This window comes from Pelodiscus sinensis, chromosome 20, assembly GCF_052426305.1.
Source record: "Pelodiscus sinensis isolate ZL-2025 chromosome 20, ASM5242630v1, whole genome shotgun sequence".
Taxonomy (NCBI): domain Eukaryota; kingdom Metazoa; phylum Chordata; order Testudines; family Trionychidae; genus Pelodiscus; species Pelodiscus sinensis.
The window spans coordinates 16,053,459-16,073,526 of record NC_143071.1 but is presented as its reverse complement, the minus strand read 5'-3'; the positions used below and the strand labels follow the sequence as shown (position 1 = coordinate 16,073,526).

Genomic DNA, 20,068 nt, shown 5'->3' with positions numbered 1-20,068 from the left:
CTTTACGTGAAGGCCTCACCCCCGAGCAACATGAGTTGGGTAATTACCACAGGAGACTGGCACAGGGTGGTAGGGCAGAGTGGAGCAGGCTGCCCCCTCTGCACTCGGAGCAACCCCGCAGCCTGCTCGCCTCTGTCCCACTGCTCTCTCCAAGTCCACTGTGCTCCACTGCTGCAGTGAAGCAAAGTGCAGCACGCTGGGAGAAGGTAGCAGAATGGAGCAGAACAGATTATTGGGTCACTCCAGCTTCCATTGCCACTGTGTGTGGGAGGTGACCCCGGCCTCCACCCTATGCTAGGCTCCTAGGTCACCCCTGGGGCCTGGCCATAGGACAGTTGAAGCTGCCATGGGACTAAACTGTCCTATGGTCAGGACAGCTCTGAACCTGAGCAAGGCCAGTAGAACACCAGAAAGCTGGTAGAATTTGGCTGGATCAGCACTTCAGAGACTCCTGGGTGGAAGTGAAGTAAGGCTGGAGAATGATGGAAACTGAGGAGGAGAGAAAGGAGGAGGCGCTGGGAAGTATGGGAGGGTGTGGATTCCTGAGTGGTAGAGGTGATGGAGAGGTCAGGATTAAGGCCTGCTGTTTGCAGTGTGTCAATGACTTGTAGCAGGGTGAGGAGAGAAGTTGTATTTATAGACAATAAGGGTTGGCTGTCTGGAGCCTGCAGGCCTTGTTTCCATATGGAATCACACTGAAGTCAATGGTTAAATCACTCATGGCCAGAATGTACTGGGACTAATACGCATGAAAGCTACAGGGCCCTGGTGTAAGATGTTCAGTGGCACAGTAAAAACTGCTTGGGTTATTAAATGTCAAAAGCTGCCTCTTGTGAACAACATAGTCACAAATCTCTGCACGTTTCTTCATGTAACAGGCCTGATAGTGCTGCTCTCTTCCTTTACCTTGGCGATGGGTGGCATCAATGCAGCCCGAACACTCCACGCTACGCTGCTGGAGAACAAGTTTCGCACCCCGCAGTCCTTCTTTGACACAACTCCCACAGGCCGAATCATCAACCGTTTCTCTAAGGACATATATGTGATTGATGAAGTGTTACCGCCCACAATCCTGATGTTCCTAGGAACCTTCTTCACTTCTGTGTCAACTCTGATTGTAATAATATCAAGCACTCCGCTCTTCGCTGTGGTTATCATACCCCTAGCAGTTGTGTATTTCTTTGTACAGGTAACTATGTGTGAATGTTCATTATATTCCTACTCTTTAGTTTACAGCACTTAGTAATTGTAACCATTTACAGGAGCTTGTAACATGTTACCTTTTCGTTCATATTATTGGTAAGAGCTTCCCCTGGGCAGAAGTAAGAGACCTGTCTTTTAAAATAATCTCTTTAGCTTACATAAAGATCAGGAGGTGACTTGATTATGGTGTTAAAAGTACCCTCATGCAGACAAAATACCAGGCATTGAAGGGCTAACCTAATGGGAAAAGGCATAACAAGACCCAATGGCTAGAATTTGAAACAAAACAAATTCAAATTAGAAATAAGGCCCACATTTTTTTAATGTAGTGTGAGCATTAACCACTACAATGAACAATCTAGGTAGGTGCTTCTTTTGATGTCTTCAGATCTAGACTGGATGCATTTCTGAAAGATGATTTAGTCTGACATGGATTATTGAAGAAGTCCTGCATAAGCTTGAAAACTTGTCTCTTTCACTGGCAGAAGCTGGTCCAATACCATATATTACCTCACCCACCTTGTGTCTCTTCCAGGAGCCAACATAGATAGCTACAGCAACACTGCAGACAAATTAGTGGGCTTCATTACAAGGGTAACTAGTGAAATTCCTTGGCCCGTGTTAGACAGAGGTCAGACTTGATGATCATAAGGGTCCCTTCTGGCCTTAAAGTGGAGACTGAATTCCCTCCTCACTCCTAGGAACCGAGGCCATTGTGTATGATGTATCTGTCCTGGGATACACTTCTATTTTTTTTGATCAATTCACAACTTTTCCCTTCCAAATACAGGTACAGCACACAGCAGTGAGATGTCATTTTCCTTGATTTCATGTGGATGCAAATAGGGCCTGATCCAAAGGCCACTGAACTCAAAGGAAAACCCTCAGAGTGACCATGTCAATGTTACCATTTAAGTAGCCATGGTTAATCACTCTTATTTTTTTCCATTAGTATTAACATTAGTATTTCAGATATAATTTTTTTATTTCCTTAGTTTGACTAAATTACTAATATTTCTTTTGTGTGTTTGTGTTTCATGACAACAGCGGTTCTATGTGGCTACCTCTCGCCAGTTAAAGCGCCTGGAATCTGTTAGCAGATCCCCCATATATTCCCATTTTTCGGAAACAATCACAGGGACCAGTGTCATCCGAGCCTACGGTAGAGGAAATTCCTTTATACTCTTGAATGACTTGAAAGTGGATGAAAACCAGAAAAGTTATTATCCTAGCATTGTTTCCAACAGGTAAAACCCACACCGAATTTAATACCTCAATCTGGCTGAAGCCAGCACATCTTTCCATACTCCTTCAAGGGATCATTTAATAAACCTTCCGTTTGCTTATGTAACAGGTGGCTGGGTATTCGCATTGAATTAATAGGAAACTGTGTTGTCCTGTTTGCTGCTCTCTTTGCTGTGTTAGGCAAAAACAGCCTGAATGCTGGTCTGGTAGGACTGTCAGTATCATACGCATTACAGGTGTGTATAATCTTGCTATGGCATGTTATCATAGAACACTAGACCTGGAAGGGACCTCGAGAGGTCATCAAGTCCTGTCCCCCTGCCCTCACGGCAGGACCAAGCACCATCTAGATCGTGGGTTCCCAAACTGGGGGGCTTGAAGAAATTCCAGGGAGGGCGTGAGGCATGTTTTCTGGCCCCAGTCAAGTGTGTTTTTGGGGAGGGGGTTATGGTTTTTTTGGCTCTACAAGTTTTGCTGCTGTTGGGAGCAGGGGAGGGGCGTGCGTGTTTCTCAAAAATCAAAAAGGGGGTGTGATGCCAAAAAGTTTGGAAATCACTAATCTGGATCATCCCTGATCGATGTCTGTCTAACCTGCTCTTACATATCTCCAATGATGGAGATTCTACAATCTCCCTAGGCAATTTATCCCAGTGTTTAACCACCCTGGGTATATCTACACTAGCTCGTTAATTCGAGCTAGGTAGGCAAATGAGGCGACTGGAGTTGCAAATGAAGCCCGGGATTTAAATATCCCGGGCTTTATTTGCATGTTCCTGTCCGGTCGCCATTTTGAAATTTCACTAGCCCGAACTCACTGCCACGCGGCTACACGTGCCAGTGAAACGTTAATTCGAACTAAGTCCTTAGTTCGAATTAACTGTTACACCTCGTGGAATGAGGAGTAATACTTAATTTGAACTAAGGACTTAGTTCGAATTAACATTTCACTGGTGCGTGTAGCCGCACGGCAGTGAGTTCAGGCTAGTGAAATTTCAAAATGGTGACCGGACAGGAACATGCAAATAAAGCCCAGGATATTATCCTGGGCTTCATTTGCAACTCCAGTCGCCTCATTTGCCTACCTAGCTCGAATTAATCAGCTAGGGTAGACATACCCCCTGAGAGTTAGGAAATTTTTCCTAATGTCCAACCTAAACCTCCCTACTGCAGTTTAGGCCTATTTTGCTGAATAGCCACTCATACAAGGCATTATTAAATGACCAAAGTTTAATAAGCACTCATAAAACCCAGAATTAATAGGTCAATAGTGCTGTTTCGGTTTATAATAGTAATAGTTTACATACACCCATAAAGCATGCCCAGGTGCTACATGAATACATACAGTATATAGGATTTGCTTCCTCCACCAGTGTAATGCAGTCACCTTTAGGATGGACCAGTCATGATTTAATAGCCCACAGCAACATTGCAAAGATATGAAGGGAAGAAGAGCATCTCACTCAGATGAAGGCCCATAGAGAATTTAGGTAGGCAGAATACACTGCACTGCCCAAACTTCCTAATGAATGTCTATGCTCTCTGGTTAGATCTTTACATGCCTGTTTTTGAGACTGTGTTATCCCAGCATGCTCTTGAGGAGATGAGCTTATTTCTGGATCACTACTTTTGGTTTTGGACTGTTGAAGGAGATCTGCACTTTTCTTGTCCAGACATGGGGTTAGGCAGCCAAATGCGCAGGAATTGGAGGCAGACTGAAAGGTTTGCTTGATCTATTGAAATATTATGTGGTGTACAGACTGTGTATAGTGTAATTGTCCCTGTCTGCCTTTCTGTAGTTATACAGTACTCTTGGGCAAGTGGGCACCTATAGTAATTGCTATTTGGTGACAATCTGGTGATGCTGTCTGTGAATTAAATTTTCAATGACCCTGCAAGTGGCTGGTAAGGAACCTAGCTGAGACTGGGGTGGGGGCGGTTGTCTACACTGCACCCATAGCTCGAAATAAGCTATGCAATTTGAGCTACACAAATTGTGTAGCTTATTTCGAGTTAATTTAGAAATAGCTGTCTACACAGCGCCAAATTTTGAAATAGACCTCTATTTCGCAATGTCCCTTACTCCTCGTGAAACGAGGTTTACAGGGACATCGGAATAGAGAGCCTGTTATATTTTTAAGTAACAGGCTTACTCAAAAGGTGTACAATAGCTATTTTAGGATCCCGGAATTATCTCAAAATAGCTCCGCGGCGTATACATAGCCCAGGGGAATAGCCCTGGTTCCAGCAGGCAGGTTGAAAAGTTGCTGGTTGCATAGAATCATGTTGAAGGTGTAATTCATTATGGGAGGCCCAGTTTGCAAGTTCTATTTCACTCTGATGAGATTCTCTGTAGATCCAGCTTGAATGGTGACAATTAACATCTCCATCATAGATGGAGGGATGGTAGAGGAGAAGCAGGCATGAAACCCACCACATGTGGCAGGAGAAGGTATCCCCAGACAGTGCTGTCACATACCTGACCAACATCACTAAAGCAGACCAAAGACAAAATATTCAAGGTGTAAATCAAAAAAGAGTGGCATCAACACAGGCAATCTTCAGCTTCGTTTGAGCTGTGGAAATAAGGAAAGCCTGTCTGTTTGAGAGTGATAGCACCAGAATTTCTACAACATCTTGGAAAAATAAGTCAGTGCTGGCTGTCCATCTTCACTTCTATGTCACGCTCTTCAAGAGAAGACAAAGATGGGAGGTGCCTGTTTTTGATCTTACAACAGGTTATGACATCATTTGGCACACTGGTCTGCTATACAAGATGGAGAGGGTCCTTCCTAGATGAGTCGTCATGGCAACTGAACAGATGGCTCAGAAGCGGACATTTTTAGCTGGCTGTGGGCCACAAAATCTGCCTCTGGAGATTCCAGGAAAAAATAGACTCCTGCCAGTATTAGTGCTGGCATCAACTGTGTTTAACGTATTCACCAGTAATCTACTGAACGTATTCACCAGTAATCTACTGAACGTCATCTCTAGGCAGCTCATGGACACTGACTGTATCTGCTTGGCCTTGAAAGGTCTGAGACATTCAAAATATTGAAAAGAAGCTGACGGCCATAGGTGACTCTTGCAAGAAATGGAGACTAAAACCAAGTACGTGAAGACTGTGTCAATGTGTTTCCATGTACACAATGCTCAGAGCCAACTTGAGCTTAATATTTTTTTGAATGGTCAGTGGTTAGCTGCCAGTCCAAAGCCAGTGTACTTAAGGGTCACCATAGATCACACAGTGACCTACACATACCATCTCACTAATGTAGCTGAAAAAAAGATCAAGAGCAGAAACGGTCTCCTGAATAAACTGTGGGGGTTCACCTGGGAAGTCAGTAGGCAAATGCTGCATAGTTTGGGGCTTGTTCTCTGCCATTCAGTTGTCAAATATTGTTTTCTGGTTTAATTAAACTCCGCCCATGCTAGCCAAGAAGACATGCATCTTAATCATATTGTAAGATGTAGAGGCATGTTGAGTCCAACAAAACTTGTTACCCGTCATCCTCAATATTTCTCCACCCAATAGCTTGTCTTAGAACACACACAATAATCTGATCACCAAGATACAGCAAATTCCAAACATGCCACTGTTCAGGATACATGGCATGCGCCCCACCACTGACGGCATAGCAGAAATCCTCCCTGGGCAGTGCTGCCCATTCTCCCTCCAGCTGAGAACATCTATGAGACCAGCAGAATGGGAGAGAGCCTCTGCTCTCAACATCATCATTAGGCAGGATGAACCCACCTTTGGAGCCAGCTGAACAATTTCAGGTGTCGTGGGGTTTGCAGTGCCAACCCCAGCCTTGCTTAGGGCCTCCAGCACGGCCCATGGTGCATCTCTGGTGAAAAGTAGGAGCTGCACAGATGCTAGATGTTTGCTCTTTGGGGGTCCCCGGTGGTCTTTCCAGGCTGAGCACTGCTGACTTGTTTATTGGCTCAAGATGATTTAACTGTTTCCCACTGTTCCCCTTTAATCCTCACCACCACATACACTGTACTTCCCAGTCTGGAAGGATACTAGGCTTAAGGCCCCTGCTTTTGCTATGAGATTTGTAGCGCCTATGGGTGTGTCTAGACTACAGAGTTTTGTCGACAAAACTATTCCTGCGTCTACACTACCGCTGAGTTCTGTCGACATAACGTCGACAGAACTCAGCAGTTTTGTCGACGCTGGTAAACCTCATTTTACGAGGCATAATGCCTTTTGTCGACAGAGTTCTGTCGACAGAAGGTGTTATTGCATGTAGGATTGTGTCTAGACTACAGGGTTTTGTCGACAAAGCAGCTTGCTTTGTCAACAGAACTGAATGTAGTCTAGACGCTCTATGTCGACAGAAGTTTTGTCGACAGATACTGTCGACAAAACTTCTGTCGACAAAACCCTGTAGTCTAGACGTACCCTATGAGTGGTCAGGACTTTTAGGCCTCCTCTGCAAACGAATGCTGCTAGACTCACTACTGGTTCAGAAGAAAGGGGGCCACTTACTGAATCACAAGCACAGAGATGATGGAATTACAGCCCTAGGTTCTCTGACAGTTCTAGCTGGATCTTAAACACCTTGGCTGCGTCTAGATTGGCATGATTTTCCGGAAATGCTTTTAACGGAAATTTTTCTGTTAAAAGTATTTTTGGAACAGAGCATCTAGATTGGCACTTTTTGCGGAAAAGCATCTGTAGCCAATCTAGTCGCTCTGTTCCGCTAAAAAGCCCCAATCACCATTTTTGCAATCGGGGCTTTTTTGCGGAAAACAAGTCTGAGCTGTCTACACTGGCCCTTTTGCACAAAAGCTTTGCGTAAAAGGGACTTCTGCCTGAACGGGAGCAGAATAGTATTTCCGCAAGAAGCACTGATTTCTTACAATAGGAAGTCAGTGCTTTTGCGGAAATTCAAGCGGCCAGTGTAGACAGCTGGCAAGTTTTTCCGGAAAAGCGGCTGATTTTCCGGAAAAACTGGCCAGTCTAGACACAGCCCCTGAATATATATACCAATAATTACTGCTTGCCTCTGATAGGTAATTATGTGGGTCTCATTACTGTAGTATCTGAGTACTGCCTAGTCTTTAATGTATTTGTCCTCTTAGTGCCCATAAGGCAAGGGTAGTGCTAATATCCCTGTTTTACAGATAGGAAATGGAGGCATGGAGAACCAAAGTGACTCACCTAAGATCATCCAGGGGAGTTTGTGGCAGAGCAGTGGACTGACCCTAGGTCTCTCAAGTCCCAGGCTAGTGCACTAACCACTGCTAGTGCACTGACCAGATTTACTCACCAGTAAATACTTATCCCTTTTAATCTTTCATCTCTTAATGAAGATGTCATTGAATGTTTCTCTCAAAAAAGAGAACAGGAGAAAAGACAAATGAATATAAAAGTGAAGGAAAAGAAAAGGAGGGGTAGGGCATGGAGAGCACTGCCATGGTTTCCATCCTCTGAGGGAGCAAGCCAAGATTTCTAAACAGTTTGACCAAATCTCTTTTCTTTAAAAGACAAATCAGATGCTAAGATCGTCAGGTACAGGCCTCCAAGAAACTGCAGATTTACAAAATGTCTCCATTCTGATGGCACTGGATTGCCTTCTGAGAATGCAGCAGGTTCAATGTTCACATACAAGGTTCCTCAAAATGCTGCAGATTTAACCAACAAAAGTAAGTGTATGGTGATAGGCAGGGCTTGACAAGCGGCGGCGAGCCCCGCTCACCAGTTTGGCACGCTGCGTATGCACAGACTGCGCTGCACATGCACTGATCACGTTGCAGCGCTGTGCTGGGCTAAAATCTACTCGCCATGGGCGAGTAGATTGCCCTAATTATCGATTGCCATAGGTGTCATAAGGAGGAGGGAGAAAACTTGTTCATTTTGGCCTCTGAGGATAGAACAAGAACCAATGGGCTTAAACTGCAGCAAGGGAGGTTTAGGTTGGACATTAGGAAAAAGTTCCTAACTGTCAGGGTGGTCAAACACTGGAATAAATTGCCCAGGGAGGTTGTGGAATCTCCATCTCTGGAGATACTTAAGAGTAGGTTAGATAAATGTCTATCAGGGATGGTCTAGACAGTATTTGGTCCTGCCATGAGGGCAGGGGACTGGACTCAATGACCTCTCGAGGTCCCTTCCAGTCATAGTATTCTATGATTCTGTGATTCTATGATCCGTACTGCTTGAATGGCCATCCTGGCCACTACCAAAGGAAGACTGGCCAAGATTGAATATGCTTTTCTGTAACTACTACTTATTTACAGGTCTCAGTGTTGGGGCCCCATTGTGCTAGGCACTATACTTATGCATAGTAAGGGACTGTCCCTGCCCCCAAAAGTTTGCTGTCTGAATAGACAGATAATAGGAGAGAAAAATGAAGTAATATTGTCCCCATATTAGGGATAGGGAACTGAGGGATAGAGAGACTAAGCAATTTAGGCTCCTAAGCCTTCTAAATTCCATTGATTTCAGTTGACATTAGGAGCCAAAGTAACTTTATGGGTTTTACCTTACATGATGACTTAATCAAGGTCACAAAGCAAGTCTGTGGAAGAGATGGGAACTGATCCCATGTCTTCTGAGGGTACAGCTACACTGTGTTTTATTTTTCGGAAGAGATATCTAAATAGTGCTCATTTGCATACCTTCTTCCGTTTTTTTCCCGAAAAACTTTTTTGCCATTTGGCCTAATCTATATGGGGTCAACTGTCGGAAAAACACCCTCTTTTGAAAACCCCTGTAAAATTAGTTTTACGAGGAAGAAGGGGGCTTTCGAAAGAGGCGGGTTTTCCGACATTTGGCCCTGTGTAGATGGAGCCAAATGGTGGAAAAGGCTCTTCTGGGAAAAAAACGGAAGAAGATATGCAAATGCGAGTGCTTTTTGCATACCTCTTCCAAAAAGTGAAACCATGTAACAGTACCTTGAGTCCCATAATTCCTCTTTAAACATCTTGCCCTGTGGTTTGTATTATTCTTAACATAAAACTAATTATTGATATTGTCATTCAAGATGTAACTGTAGAAACAATATACAACAGAGAGGTATTATAAACAGCATTTTATAAAGCATGCTTTTGCTGTTCTCCAAGGGGTAATATTTGACTCTTTGTATTGTCCAGGTGACAATGTCTCTGAATTGGATGGTGCGGATGACTTCGGACCTAGAAACCAATATTGTGGCAGTTGAAAGAGTGAAAGAGTATTCAGAAACTGAGACGGAGGTCAGCTGCTAAACTGTTTACAATCAACATGTTATTCTCAGAGATCCATAGATTTCCATTTGTTTCTTTCAACAGAGGAGGACCCTTTTCTGAGGATCTGACAGTTAACCTGGACAAATATGTTCTAGATCGGTGGTGGGCAACCTGCAATCTGAGAGCTGCATGCAGCTCATTGGGGTTCTGTGTGCAGCCTGTAGACATTTTGTTTACTATTGCCCATGCATAGTGTTACCAGATCCTGATGGTTTTCATCCACCTATTTTTTTCCTATCAGGATAGCTAAAGTGACATGCATGTAAAGCCAGGGCATGTGAAGTGAGGTGCATGCTGATTACATGCAGTTAAAGCACTGCTACAGTTCAGGAGACACATCCCCACAAATTCTAGGCACACAAGCACAGTTAGCAAAACTACACTATCCTGGGAGACCGTCTTGTTACAACAATTGTGCAGCCCACGGAGGGCGACTCATGTGGTCCACTCACTAGCCTACGTTGTCCCTCGCTGTTCTAGATGCTAGTTTGGGTTTGTTTGTACTACCCAATAGCATGGTTGATGCTAAACACAATGGGGAGAAACTCCACAAGTCAATGGAATTTTTTTCAGCAACTTGGCCCATAGGCTGCATCTGCATATAATATTGTTAACACGTTGTTCTTAACTTTGTAAGCAGGCCTATAATGTAGCTCTGGCTTTTCACAGATTCTTTTCTTAATCACCGTATCTGCTTCTCCTGCCTCTCATATTTTGTTCAGAAGCACACCTCAGTCTTCTGTCCCCAGTGCTAGCAGCTGAGGCAGTATGCAGTTGCTCCGAGCTTTTCATGAAACTGACATAAACACAGTTGTGCAGCTTGGTAGATAAAAGGATATGCCTGGAAATAGGTTGCTCTGTGGACCTACTGGGCTTGATTCTTTGTGATTCAGAGGAATGGAAGGTTTAGGGGATGCAGAACGAGAGAGGGGCTTGAAAGTGAGGTGGTTGAACTTGATACAGGTAGCAGAGAGGAGGAAGCTAAACAAGACACACGAGTGCAGTATGGATCAGATGCTCATCTGGTGTAAAATACCACAGCTCTGTTGAAGTCAGTAGAGTGACATCGATTTACTCCAGCTGAGGTCCAGTCCAATGTGCTGATATATTTCTATGCACCAAAACTATAAGGACCAGACCAGAGGCAAGTGAAGGAATCTGCTTTTTCTGGCTTTTTATTCCACTATTTCAAATAATAAGCAGATAGAAGGGTATTCGCCTCCTGGAGAGATTTTGGTAACCCAAAAAGTTTTAACATTTTAATTGCAGTCTGCAGCTTTTAAACCCTTAAGGGAATTATTTCTCACTATTGTTCTCCGTTAGGCTCCCTGGACAATTGAAGACAAAAAGCCACCAGAAGACTGGCCAACGCAGGGGGAGGTGGAGTTTGCTGACTACTCAGTAAGATATAGGAAAGGCCTGGATCTGGTGCTGAAAGACCTCAGCCTCAGAGTGGAAGGTGGAGAAAAGGTACAGTCCAGCCATTTCTCATATATGAATCGGTTGCTGATGTTACACGTGGGATTTGCAATAACTAACGCAGATGGGCTGGATTCTCGTTAGCGCTAAATTGGCGCAGCCTCGTTTACCCCAGCTGATAATCTGGTCTGATATGTTTACGGTGGCTCAGAAACGTCTTTTAAAGCTGCTATCATCACTGTCTCTGTTGTGGAATGGAGTTAGGAATGGACCATCCTCCTTCACTGAATAGAGCTATTCCAGTCAATTCCTGTGTCTGACTCTTCTTGGGCAACTCTTAACATAGATGGAGGTGATCCTTTTGCCAGAATGCCTCCGTTCTTCTCATCCAGGCATCTAGTAAAGGCTTTATCCTGTAGGCTTCATTCCTTTTTGGTATATTTAAGTGCTGGGCTTTGCATGATGTTCCCCAAGGAATCTATTTTGGTTATAAAGAGGAATAGTCCTAGAGCTAAGCATCCAGAATGGGAGCCCCCATTAGATGTGAGAATATATATATTGCATAATTACATCCTCAAATTCATATATTATGTACATGTTTATACTTGATATACCTCAGATTCTGAGAATTATTTGAGACATGATGTGAGGACCATTAGGGAATGAGGAAGATCACAGTGAGGTTCTTTTCTCACTTAGTATCAGATCTTGTATAATTGCTCCTTCAATAAAGCTAATACCCATTTATAAATGTGCTCTGTTCCCTATTTTCCAATATATGTTTTAGATTGGAATTGTTGGAAGAACTGGAGCTGGGAAGTCTTCCATGACCCTCTGCCTCTTTAGGATTTTGGAAGCTGCAAAGGGAGAAATTAAAATAGATGGTGTGAGAATTTCAGAGATTGGCCTTCATGACCTACGATCCAAGATAACAATTATTCCTCAGGTAAGTCAGTGCCTCTTTGAGCATCTGTTACCCTATCACCAGGATCCACCCCGAGTTCAGGTGGGAAGTCATCCTGCGGCCGGGGTTTTCCCCGCGAGGCCGCCCCAATTACTATATATATCTAGGTGCAAACCTAATCTGACTCGCTTACTTGCCGGGGATCGGGGAGAGGGCTCAGGCCCTCCATCTCTCTGAGCCCTGACCCAGGGCCCTAAGGCAGGGACACTATTCGCTTACCACTTGAGGGGGCTGAGACCCCTAAACCCTCCACTCACAGGGACCACGGCCCTGCCCTGGGTCACTTCTTCCTGTTCAAAGTTTGGTTCCCCAGCGTGGGGATAGACTCACCGCTGGCCGCCTTCTCGGGGTTGGACAACTGCAGCTGCTCCCCAGTGATCCGCCTCTGCGGAGGAGTGGAGGGACGTTCTCGTTCCCAGCTGCTCCCCCCACCCCCCCTTGTCTTCCTGCCCCCGGCCCTTTTGAAAGGGCCGCAACTCGGCGTCTCCGGCTGGCCCCGCCCCCTTGCGCGCCGTCCTGTTCCCCGGGCGCTCCCGGATGACGTCACGAGAGACGTCCTCGTGGCGCGTCTGCCCGGGCCGCCGGTCTCTGGCTGCGGCTGCCATAGCCGCGAGCGGCACAGTCCCGGCGTTCTCCGCGGCCGACCTGCTGCCGTCCGTCGCCCCTCCCGTGTTTATGTCAGTGCGGGGCAGTACGGCTGGGCCGTCTGAGATGCTGTGACGGGGCATAATAAAGGCTCTGAACTCTTAGTAACTTAGCAAACACCAAATTACTACATAATGTATCCCCAGAGGAAAGCCTCTTGCTCTGACCACAAAATCAGTAATTGATACTTGCATATCCACATCTCCAGAAGAACCAAGTTGCTCAGACATAACTGTTTTACAACACTACTAGCTGTGAAAGAGGACTATTGCATAATAAGTGTTCCCAATTGGACTTTTCAAAAGTAAACAAAGTAATTGGTCCTAACTTCACCCCATGATTAGGGCTCATAAACTCACCAGAAAGAACAGAGGAAGGGTAAGATATTTGTAAGTGGGTCTCATTTAATTTGACCCTTTTAATGGCTACGTTGTTTCAAAGTTTATTCATATTAACGTGATGTTATTACTAGCATAATTATCCAGCATCACTCAGGTCTTTCACTGTGATAAGGGTTTTTTAAAATAAAAGAAAAATGTATACGCTTTATTTAATAGATTGTATAGGGCAGGAGGTTGGGTGGTGTGGGGAGGCAGAGAGTGGGGGGTTTAGGGTGCGGTGCAGGAGTGCAGCAGTTAGGTTAGGGGTTTGCAGGCTCAGGGCAGGGAATGGGGTGCAGGACTCTAGGCAGGGGGCTGGGAAGTGTGGGGGTGGAGGGCTCAGGGTAGGGGACTGGATGCAGGAGTCAGGGCAGGGGCTTGTGTGTGGTAGGTGGTTCAGGGCAGGGGGTGGGGAGTGCAGGAGTCAAGGTAGGGGGGTTGGATCTGGGGAGGCTCAGGACAGGGGGTGTGGGTGCAGGAGTGAGGGCAGTGGCTTGAAGGGGCGAGGGGCTCAGGTCAGGGGGTGGAGGGCTGAAGTCAGGGCAGGGGGCTGGGAAGTGTGGAGGGGCTCAGGGTAGGGGGTTGAGTGTAGGGGCCCTTAGGGCACGGAGTGGGTCGTGCAGGAGTCTGTGCAGGAGATTGGTTATTTGACAGGTCTTCACTAGATCCACTAAATCAACTGCCAGTGGATTGATTTCAGAGCATCCATCCAGGTTATCATGTAGATGTGGGCCTAGCATATAGGGACCCTGATCTTAGATTGATCCTGTAGATGCTACCATGATGCGACTACTAATGAACTGGGATACCTTAAAGCAGATAACTCTGAAATGTTAACACTTGAAGTTCTTGTCTAAAGAAAATGGGTTTATTGATCCAGGATCCTGTTCTTTTTTCTGGAACACTGAGAATGAATTTGGATCCATTTAATAAATACTCGGAGGACGATATATGGAGAGCTCTTGAGCTGTCGCACTTGAAGAAGTTTGTCAGCAGTCAGTCAGCTACACTGAATTATGAATGCTCAGAAGGGGGAGAAAATCTCAGGTAATGAGTGTCCTGACACAGAAGAGAACCACTTGGGGCTTTGATGTGGTAAGAGTACCACTTGGGGCTTTGATGTGGTAAGAGATACCAGTTCTCTGCTGCAGGCACCATTGAGCCCATGAATAATGCTTGAGCATGTGATTAAGGGCTGTGCTGAGTCAGGGCCTTTATCTTCAGGGGCTCTGTTCAAGGAAAGAGTACAAAGGAGAGCTCAGTAACGTAAACGGTTGTGATTGTCAGAGAGAAGATAAAACGTTGACTCACGATGCACTATTGCAGCCAATGACTGAATGTGTGGTGGAAACTCCTCTTCCTTATAATTCTCAAAGGTATAGTCTTTGGGGCAAGGTTGAGATCCAGTGGTGAGGCCTTTGGGGAAAGGCTTGTGCTCTCATTATACCTGTTTTTCTGTATACGTAAGACTCCAGTCTCCAGAGATGTCAATCTAGCTCCTTTTATAAACCCACAAGTCACTATAACAAAGTTCCTTTGGTATATATGGTTGTGACAATTTTCTTCCACTATTTGATCTGAGGAAGTGGGTCTGGTCCACGAAAGCTCATCACCTAATAAGCCATCTTGTTAGTCTTTAAAGTGCTACATAGTCCTGTTTTTTGTTATAACAAAGTTCATGACTCTAACCTGTTCTAATTGGCCATTTTGACTTGTGGGTTGTTTTGCTAGTGCCAAACTTGATGAAAGTGCCTGTGGGGATGGACTGTAGGATAGCAACTGCAGCTTGTTGCACTTCTTAAAATCCACTAGTGGGCCTTTTGCATAACATCCATTGCTACCTCTGGTCATTCAGAGCCAGGAAGGAAGTGATGCTCACTATTATTTGTAGTATGGTACTTGGCAAATAAGGAGATGTGTTAGAGCTGGTTGAACAATGCTGTTTATTCATCAGATAAATTATCTGACGACTTTTCTTTTATTTTCCACCTTTTTTGTACAAGCTGTACAAGTAATTAAATAATATTTGCCAAAAACGTTAATTTGTCTAATAACTTTAGCTTGTCAGCAACCAGTTCTAGCATGTGTGTTAAAGAGCCGGTCTATGAAAAACCTCATGTCTTTGCTTTCAGTGTCGGTCAGAGGCAGCTTGTCTGTTTGGCAAGAGCCCTCCTTCGCAAAACAAGAATCCTAGTCCTGGATGAAGCCACAGCTGCTATCGACCTGGAGACAGATGATTTAATTCAGATGACAATAAAAACTCAGTTTGAAGATTGCACTGTACTAACAATAGCACATAGGCTGAACACAATTATGGATTATACAAGGTAAGCTTAAAAAGAGCTATTAATGGTAAAGATAGAGAATGAACACTATATAGAGAGATTATATATATAATTTTACTTTTCTGATCACCCTGTGGAACTTTTTGACAAATCTGAGATGAAATCTGTTGATCTTTGAAATCCATAAGAAGGTCATGCAGTCTTCTGACCTGTATCTAGAATATTGATTTCTGCCATCCATATTGCTTAACAAATCAGTGAACTACCAATACCATCTTTCCCTGGAACTTTGTAGATAGGTTAGTAGATTTCAAGGCCAGAAATCATCATCTTCTGACATCTTCAGACAACCTGTATAACACAGGCCATAGAATTAATTCCTGCTTCAAGTCCTAATAGTTGTGGTTGATCTAGAGCACATCTTTTAGGAAAATATTCCGTTTTAATTTAATTTAAAAAATTCAAGTGATGGAGAATCCACAATCCTTGGTAAGTTGTTTCTCTCACTCTTAAAAATGTCTTATTTCTATTCTGAACTTGTCTAGCTTTAGCTTCCAGCTACTGGATTTTGTTGTACTCTTCTCTGCCAAACTGAAGAATCCATATATAATCAATCAAATTACTGTTCCCTGTGTACGTACTTACAGACTATGATCAAATCACTCTTTAGTCTTCTCTTTGGTAAGCTAAATAGATTGAGCTCCTTGAGTATCTAGTTATAAGATATGTTTATTATCCTTTCTCATGTTTCTTCTCTGAACCCTCTCCAGTTTTTCAACATCCTTCTTGAAGTGTGGATACCATAACTGGACACAGCATTTCATTAACAGTTGCACCAGTAGAGAATGTAACCTCTTTACTTCTACTGAATATTTCCATTTATATATCCAAAGATTGCAATAGTTCCTTTAATGTTACACAGAGAGTGCATGTTTAGTTGATTATCCACCATCCCCGCTAAGTCCTTCTTAGAGACTCTGCTTCCTATGATGAAGTTCTGCATCCTATATGTCCTGTATTCTTTGTTGACTTTACATATGACCATGTGTTTGCTTGCAACTCTTACCAAGTAATTCAGATTGCTCTGTTCCCAGTGACTGTCCTCTTCATTATTTACCACTCTCCCAAATCTTTGTATCAGTTGCAAACATTATCAGTAATTATTTTATGACTTTTTCCAGGTCACTAATTTAAAAATATTAAATAATGTAGAGCCAAGAACTGACTTGTGGGGCCCCAAGTCAAATATACCTGCTCAATTATGATTTCCAATTTGCAACTCTATTTTGAGATCTATCAGTCAGGTTTTAGCCATGTTGATTTTTGGATCATTCAAATTTAATCAAAATGTTTTTCAGTACTGAGTACCTTGATAGAAGGTTACAGTACAACATCAACACTGTTATCTTTATCAAGTGAATTAACACCAAAGTTGCTTCTTACTGCATCAACTAAACTTTTAATCTCATCAGAAATTCAGTAGTTGGTATCAAACAGAACCAACAGATGGCTTATCTCAGAACTATTTCACATAGCAGAGGCATCACCATGGGGTTGTTTCACGCTCTGCAACATGCCCACATTCAAATTCAGTGTCACTCATTTTTCCTGAAGAGTTACTTTGACTCTGTGACCCTGCATGCAGATAGGAATGATAAGAGTGGTGAGCGCTGGGAAACCTCTGAAGCTCCTATAGTACTTCCCTTCTCTGTAACTCCATCTCCAACTTTTCTTCTGTCCCTTTTCTTAAAAATAAAAACAGGCTTGTGTGAAGTTGAAGGGTGTGCTCTGTGTTCCTACGTGTCCAGGGGCGGCCCATCCATATAGGCGAACTAGGCGGTTGCGTAGGGTGCCAAGTTAAATGGGGCACCAAATGGTGGTGTAATATCATTGAGGGGTTTGGTGGTGGGGGCGCTGTACCTGTCGGATGAGGCAGAGTGGAACACTAACACGTAATTGGAGGAAGAAGAAACCCCTGAAAGAACCCACTTTGCCTTTCAGTGAACTTGTATGATCCTGTTGTCACAAATGTACAGGATCTCCTGGCTTTTAAACAGTCCCTTGGAGGAACCGGTTAAGGGCAGGTCATGTGGCCTCGAGATGCTGTCTTGAGGCACTAGTACCCACTGGCACATATTTGCAGTAGCCCTAGGCGGCCTTTTCAAAACCAAGTAGGATTTATTAATCAGCTGAAACACAGCTTACCTTGTGCTTAGAGCAATAGAGGTTAAGACCTAGCCCATTCTGGCCACAAGCCATTCTACCCAGCCACGTTGTCATGGAATCCTTTCTGGCTCTCTGTCAGTTGAAAAACAGAGCAGATGGGACTCTTATCCCAGGCAGCTGATGTCTTTCTCCGTTGTTGTTGACTTGGGGCCTTTGCTCAGCTTCCCTAAGGAGAAGTGGGGGAGAACCACCTTGCTGCTGTTGATGGTCGGTTGCTAGGTATGAACAACTTAGCCACTGGGGTTCATTGTTGTCTTTCCAGCTTTTCCGTTGATATAGATCAGTTTCACTTAGTCCTTTAATGATCCATTCACTCCACCCAGACAGCTATGTGAGCCAGTGGCATATCTAGGACAGGAAAAGTGGGTTGGCCTTGATTTTGGGTGGGCAGGCATTGATGTGGGGGCGCAGGGGGGGGGCTACCACCCACTCCAGTTGGCTATTATAACTTAGCAGGTACCAGAAGATGAATCATAGAATACTTAGGACTGGAAGAGATCTCGAGAGGTCATTGAGTCCAGTTCCCTGCCTCCATGGCAGGACCAAATACTGTCTAGACCATCCCTGATAGACATTTATCTAACCTACTCTTAAATATCTCCAGAGATGGGGATTCCACAACCTCCCTGGGCAATTTATTCCAGTGTTTGACTACCCTGACAGTTAGGAACTTTTTCTTAATGTCCAACCTAAACCTCCCTTGCTGCAGTTTAAGCCCATTGCTTCTTGTTCTATCCCCAGAGGCCAAAATGAACAAGTTTTCTCCCTCCTCCTTATGACACCCTTTTAGATACCTGAAAACTGCTATCCTGTCCCCCCTCAATCTTGTCTTTTCTAAACTAAACAAACCCAATTCTTTCAGCCTTCCTTCATAGGTCATGTTCTCTAGACCTTTAATCATTCTCGTTGCTCTTCTCTGGACCCTCTCCAATTTCTCCACATCCTTCTTGAAATGCGGTGCCCAGAATCTTCTGGAGGACCACGGGCAATGGGGTGCACCCATAGTGTGGACAGGGTCTCTACCGGGCCTTGAGCTCTGCCTGCCCTCTCAACTCTGGTTCGGTATCTGTCCACCCAACCGGCCACATCCCTCTCTTCCCAGTGCTGCTTGCTGTGATCTCTGTCCCCAGCACAAGCCCCACTTCCCATGAGGCACATGCCCTCATGGGACAACTAATCTCCTTCCAGCTTTTGGATTCAGGGGGCTCCAGCCCCAATTTGTGTGGGCTTGGTTGCTAAATGGGTGGACCATGATCCACCCATAGTTATGTCCCTGATGTGGCTTGACACCATGTGTCTATAGGTGTGCCCTTAGTGCAGATTTAACTCTTCTATGACCACTGGGTAACAGTGCTAAGTACAGAGGGAAACTCAGGCATGCATAGGAATCATTAAAATATTTACAGAAATTCTCTGTCACACTTGTATGCTTCTAGAAGACCTACAAATTGATTTATAAACAGGAAAGCTGAAACAATAGGACTGAATAGGTAGGGTCCTGTATTAGTTAACTTACCACTGCACAAGTCTCACAATCCCTTTGAGGCACCTCCAGGACCTGTATGGATCTGTTTTGACCATCAATGGGTGTAATGTTCTTTGATACAATTATTGCATGTTAAAGGTTTTTTTTTAAATAGATTATTGCAACTGGGAGGCTGACATTCTTCATAAGGCCATGGAATTACTGGCCTTAATTTTTGAGGTACTGACTTTTCTGGAGAGTGTAGGTGTTTGGCACCTATGTAAATTAGGCATTAACCTACACTGAAGTGTCATGTCTAGCCTGTTGCATTGCATCATGTGAAAGTGATGCAATGCAAGATTTGGAAAAATGCCTGATTTCCTGGGTGAAAAAAAATGGCTGACTTCGAGAGTTTCCTGTAAGAAAAACTTCTACAATATCCATTTTTGGCTTTTTTGTTTTTGTTTACAGGATTCTTGTTCTAGACAAAGGAACAATAGCTGAATTCGATACACCTTCAAACCTTATTGCATCAAGGGGTATCTTCTACGGTATGGCTAAAGATGCTGGACTAGCATAGCAAGACTTTTATACCACTGAACGCCTGACTCAACACAGCAGGGATTCATGAATGTACTGTATTTTTTCAGACCAGTCTTTGTAATAGAATAAACTTATGACACATGAATTATTGCACACCCATAATGACAAAATGCATTTTATATTTTTTAAAATATTTTATATATACATATTTTATTAACAGCTTTTATTTTTTCTTAAAAGAATGCCAAATATTCTGCCAAGGAAATGTATGTATCACAAGCCAACATGTATTGTATTCTGGTCTATCATTAGTAAATTAAAACTAATGATGTAAAATACATCTGTGTCTGTATTCTGTACAGAAACACATGAATTTTGAAATGGAAAGACTGACAAAGTTCTGTAATGACTCAGTTAAAAAGGCGGTAATCAAGAAATGTTTCACCTGTGTAAC

The 20,068-nt window shown here is 43.9% G+C and overlaps 1 protein-coding gene and 1 long non-coding RNA gene across 4 annotated transcripts in view; one reads left to right on the top strand and one right to left on the bottom strand.

Moving 5' to 3' along the window:
- ABCC3 (ATP binding cassette subfamily C member 3) overlaps positions 1-19,952 on the top strand; it is a 101,352-nt gene extending 81,400 nt beyond the window's left edge. For all 3 annotated transcript variants that reach the window (XM_089771883.1, XM_089771881.1, XM_089771882.1), the window contains exons 23-31: positions 879-1,189; positions 2,251-2,450; positions 2,558-2,684; positions 9,553-9,654; positions 11,011-11,157; positions 11,894-12,052; positions 13,976-14,142; positions 15,228-15,422; positions 19,543-19,952. In XM_089771883.1, the coding sequence (XP_089628009.1) occupies positions 879-1,189; positions 2,251-2,450; positions 2,558-2,684; positions 9,553-9,654; positions 11,011-11,157; positions 11,894-12,052; positions 13,976-14,142; positions 15,228-15,422; positions 19,543-19,651 (1,517 nt within the window). In that variant the 3' untranslated portion in view covers positions 19,652-19,952. The remainder of the gene's footprint in view (positions 1-878; positions 1,190-2,250; positions 2,451-2,557; positions 2,685-9,552; positions 9,655-11,010; positions 11,158-11,893; positions 12,053-13,975; positions 14,143-15,227; positions 15,423-19,542) is intronic.
- On the bottom strand, positions 10,845-13,979 carry LOC142819120 (uncharacterized). The gene is made up of 2 exons (XR_012896867.2): positions 12,401-13,979; positions 10,845-11,963 (listed from the first exon to the last, which is right to left on the bottom strand). It is a non-coding gene; the product is annotated as an uncharacterized LOC142819120 (long non-coding RNA).
- Positions 19,953-20,068: the final 116 nt, after the last annotated feature.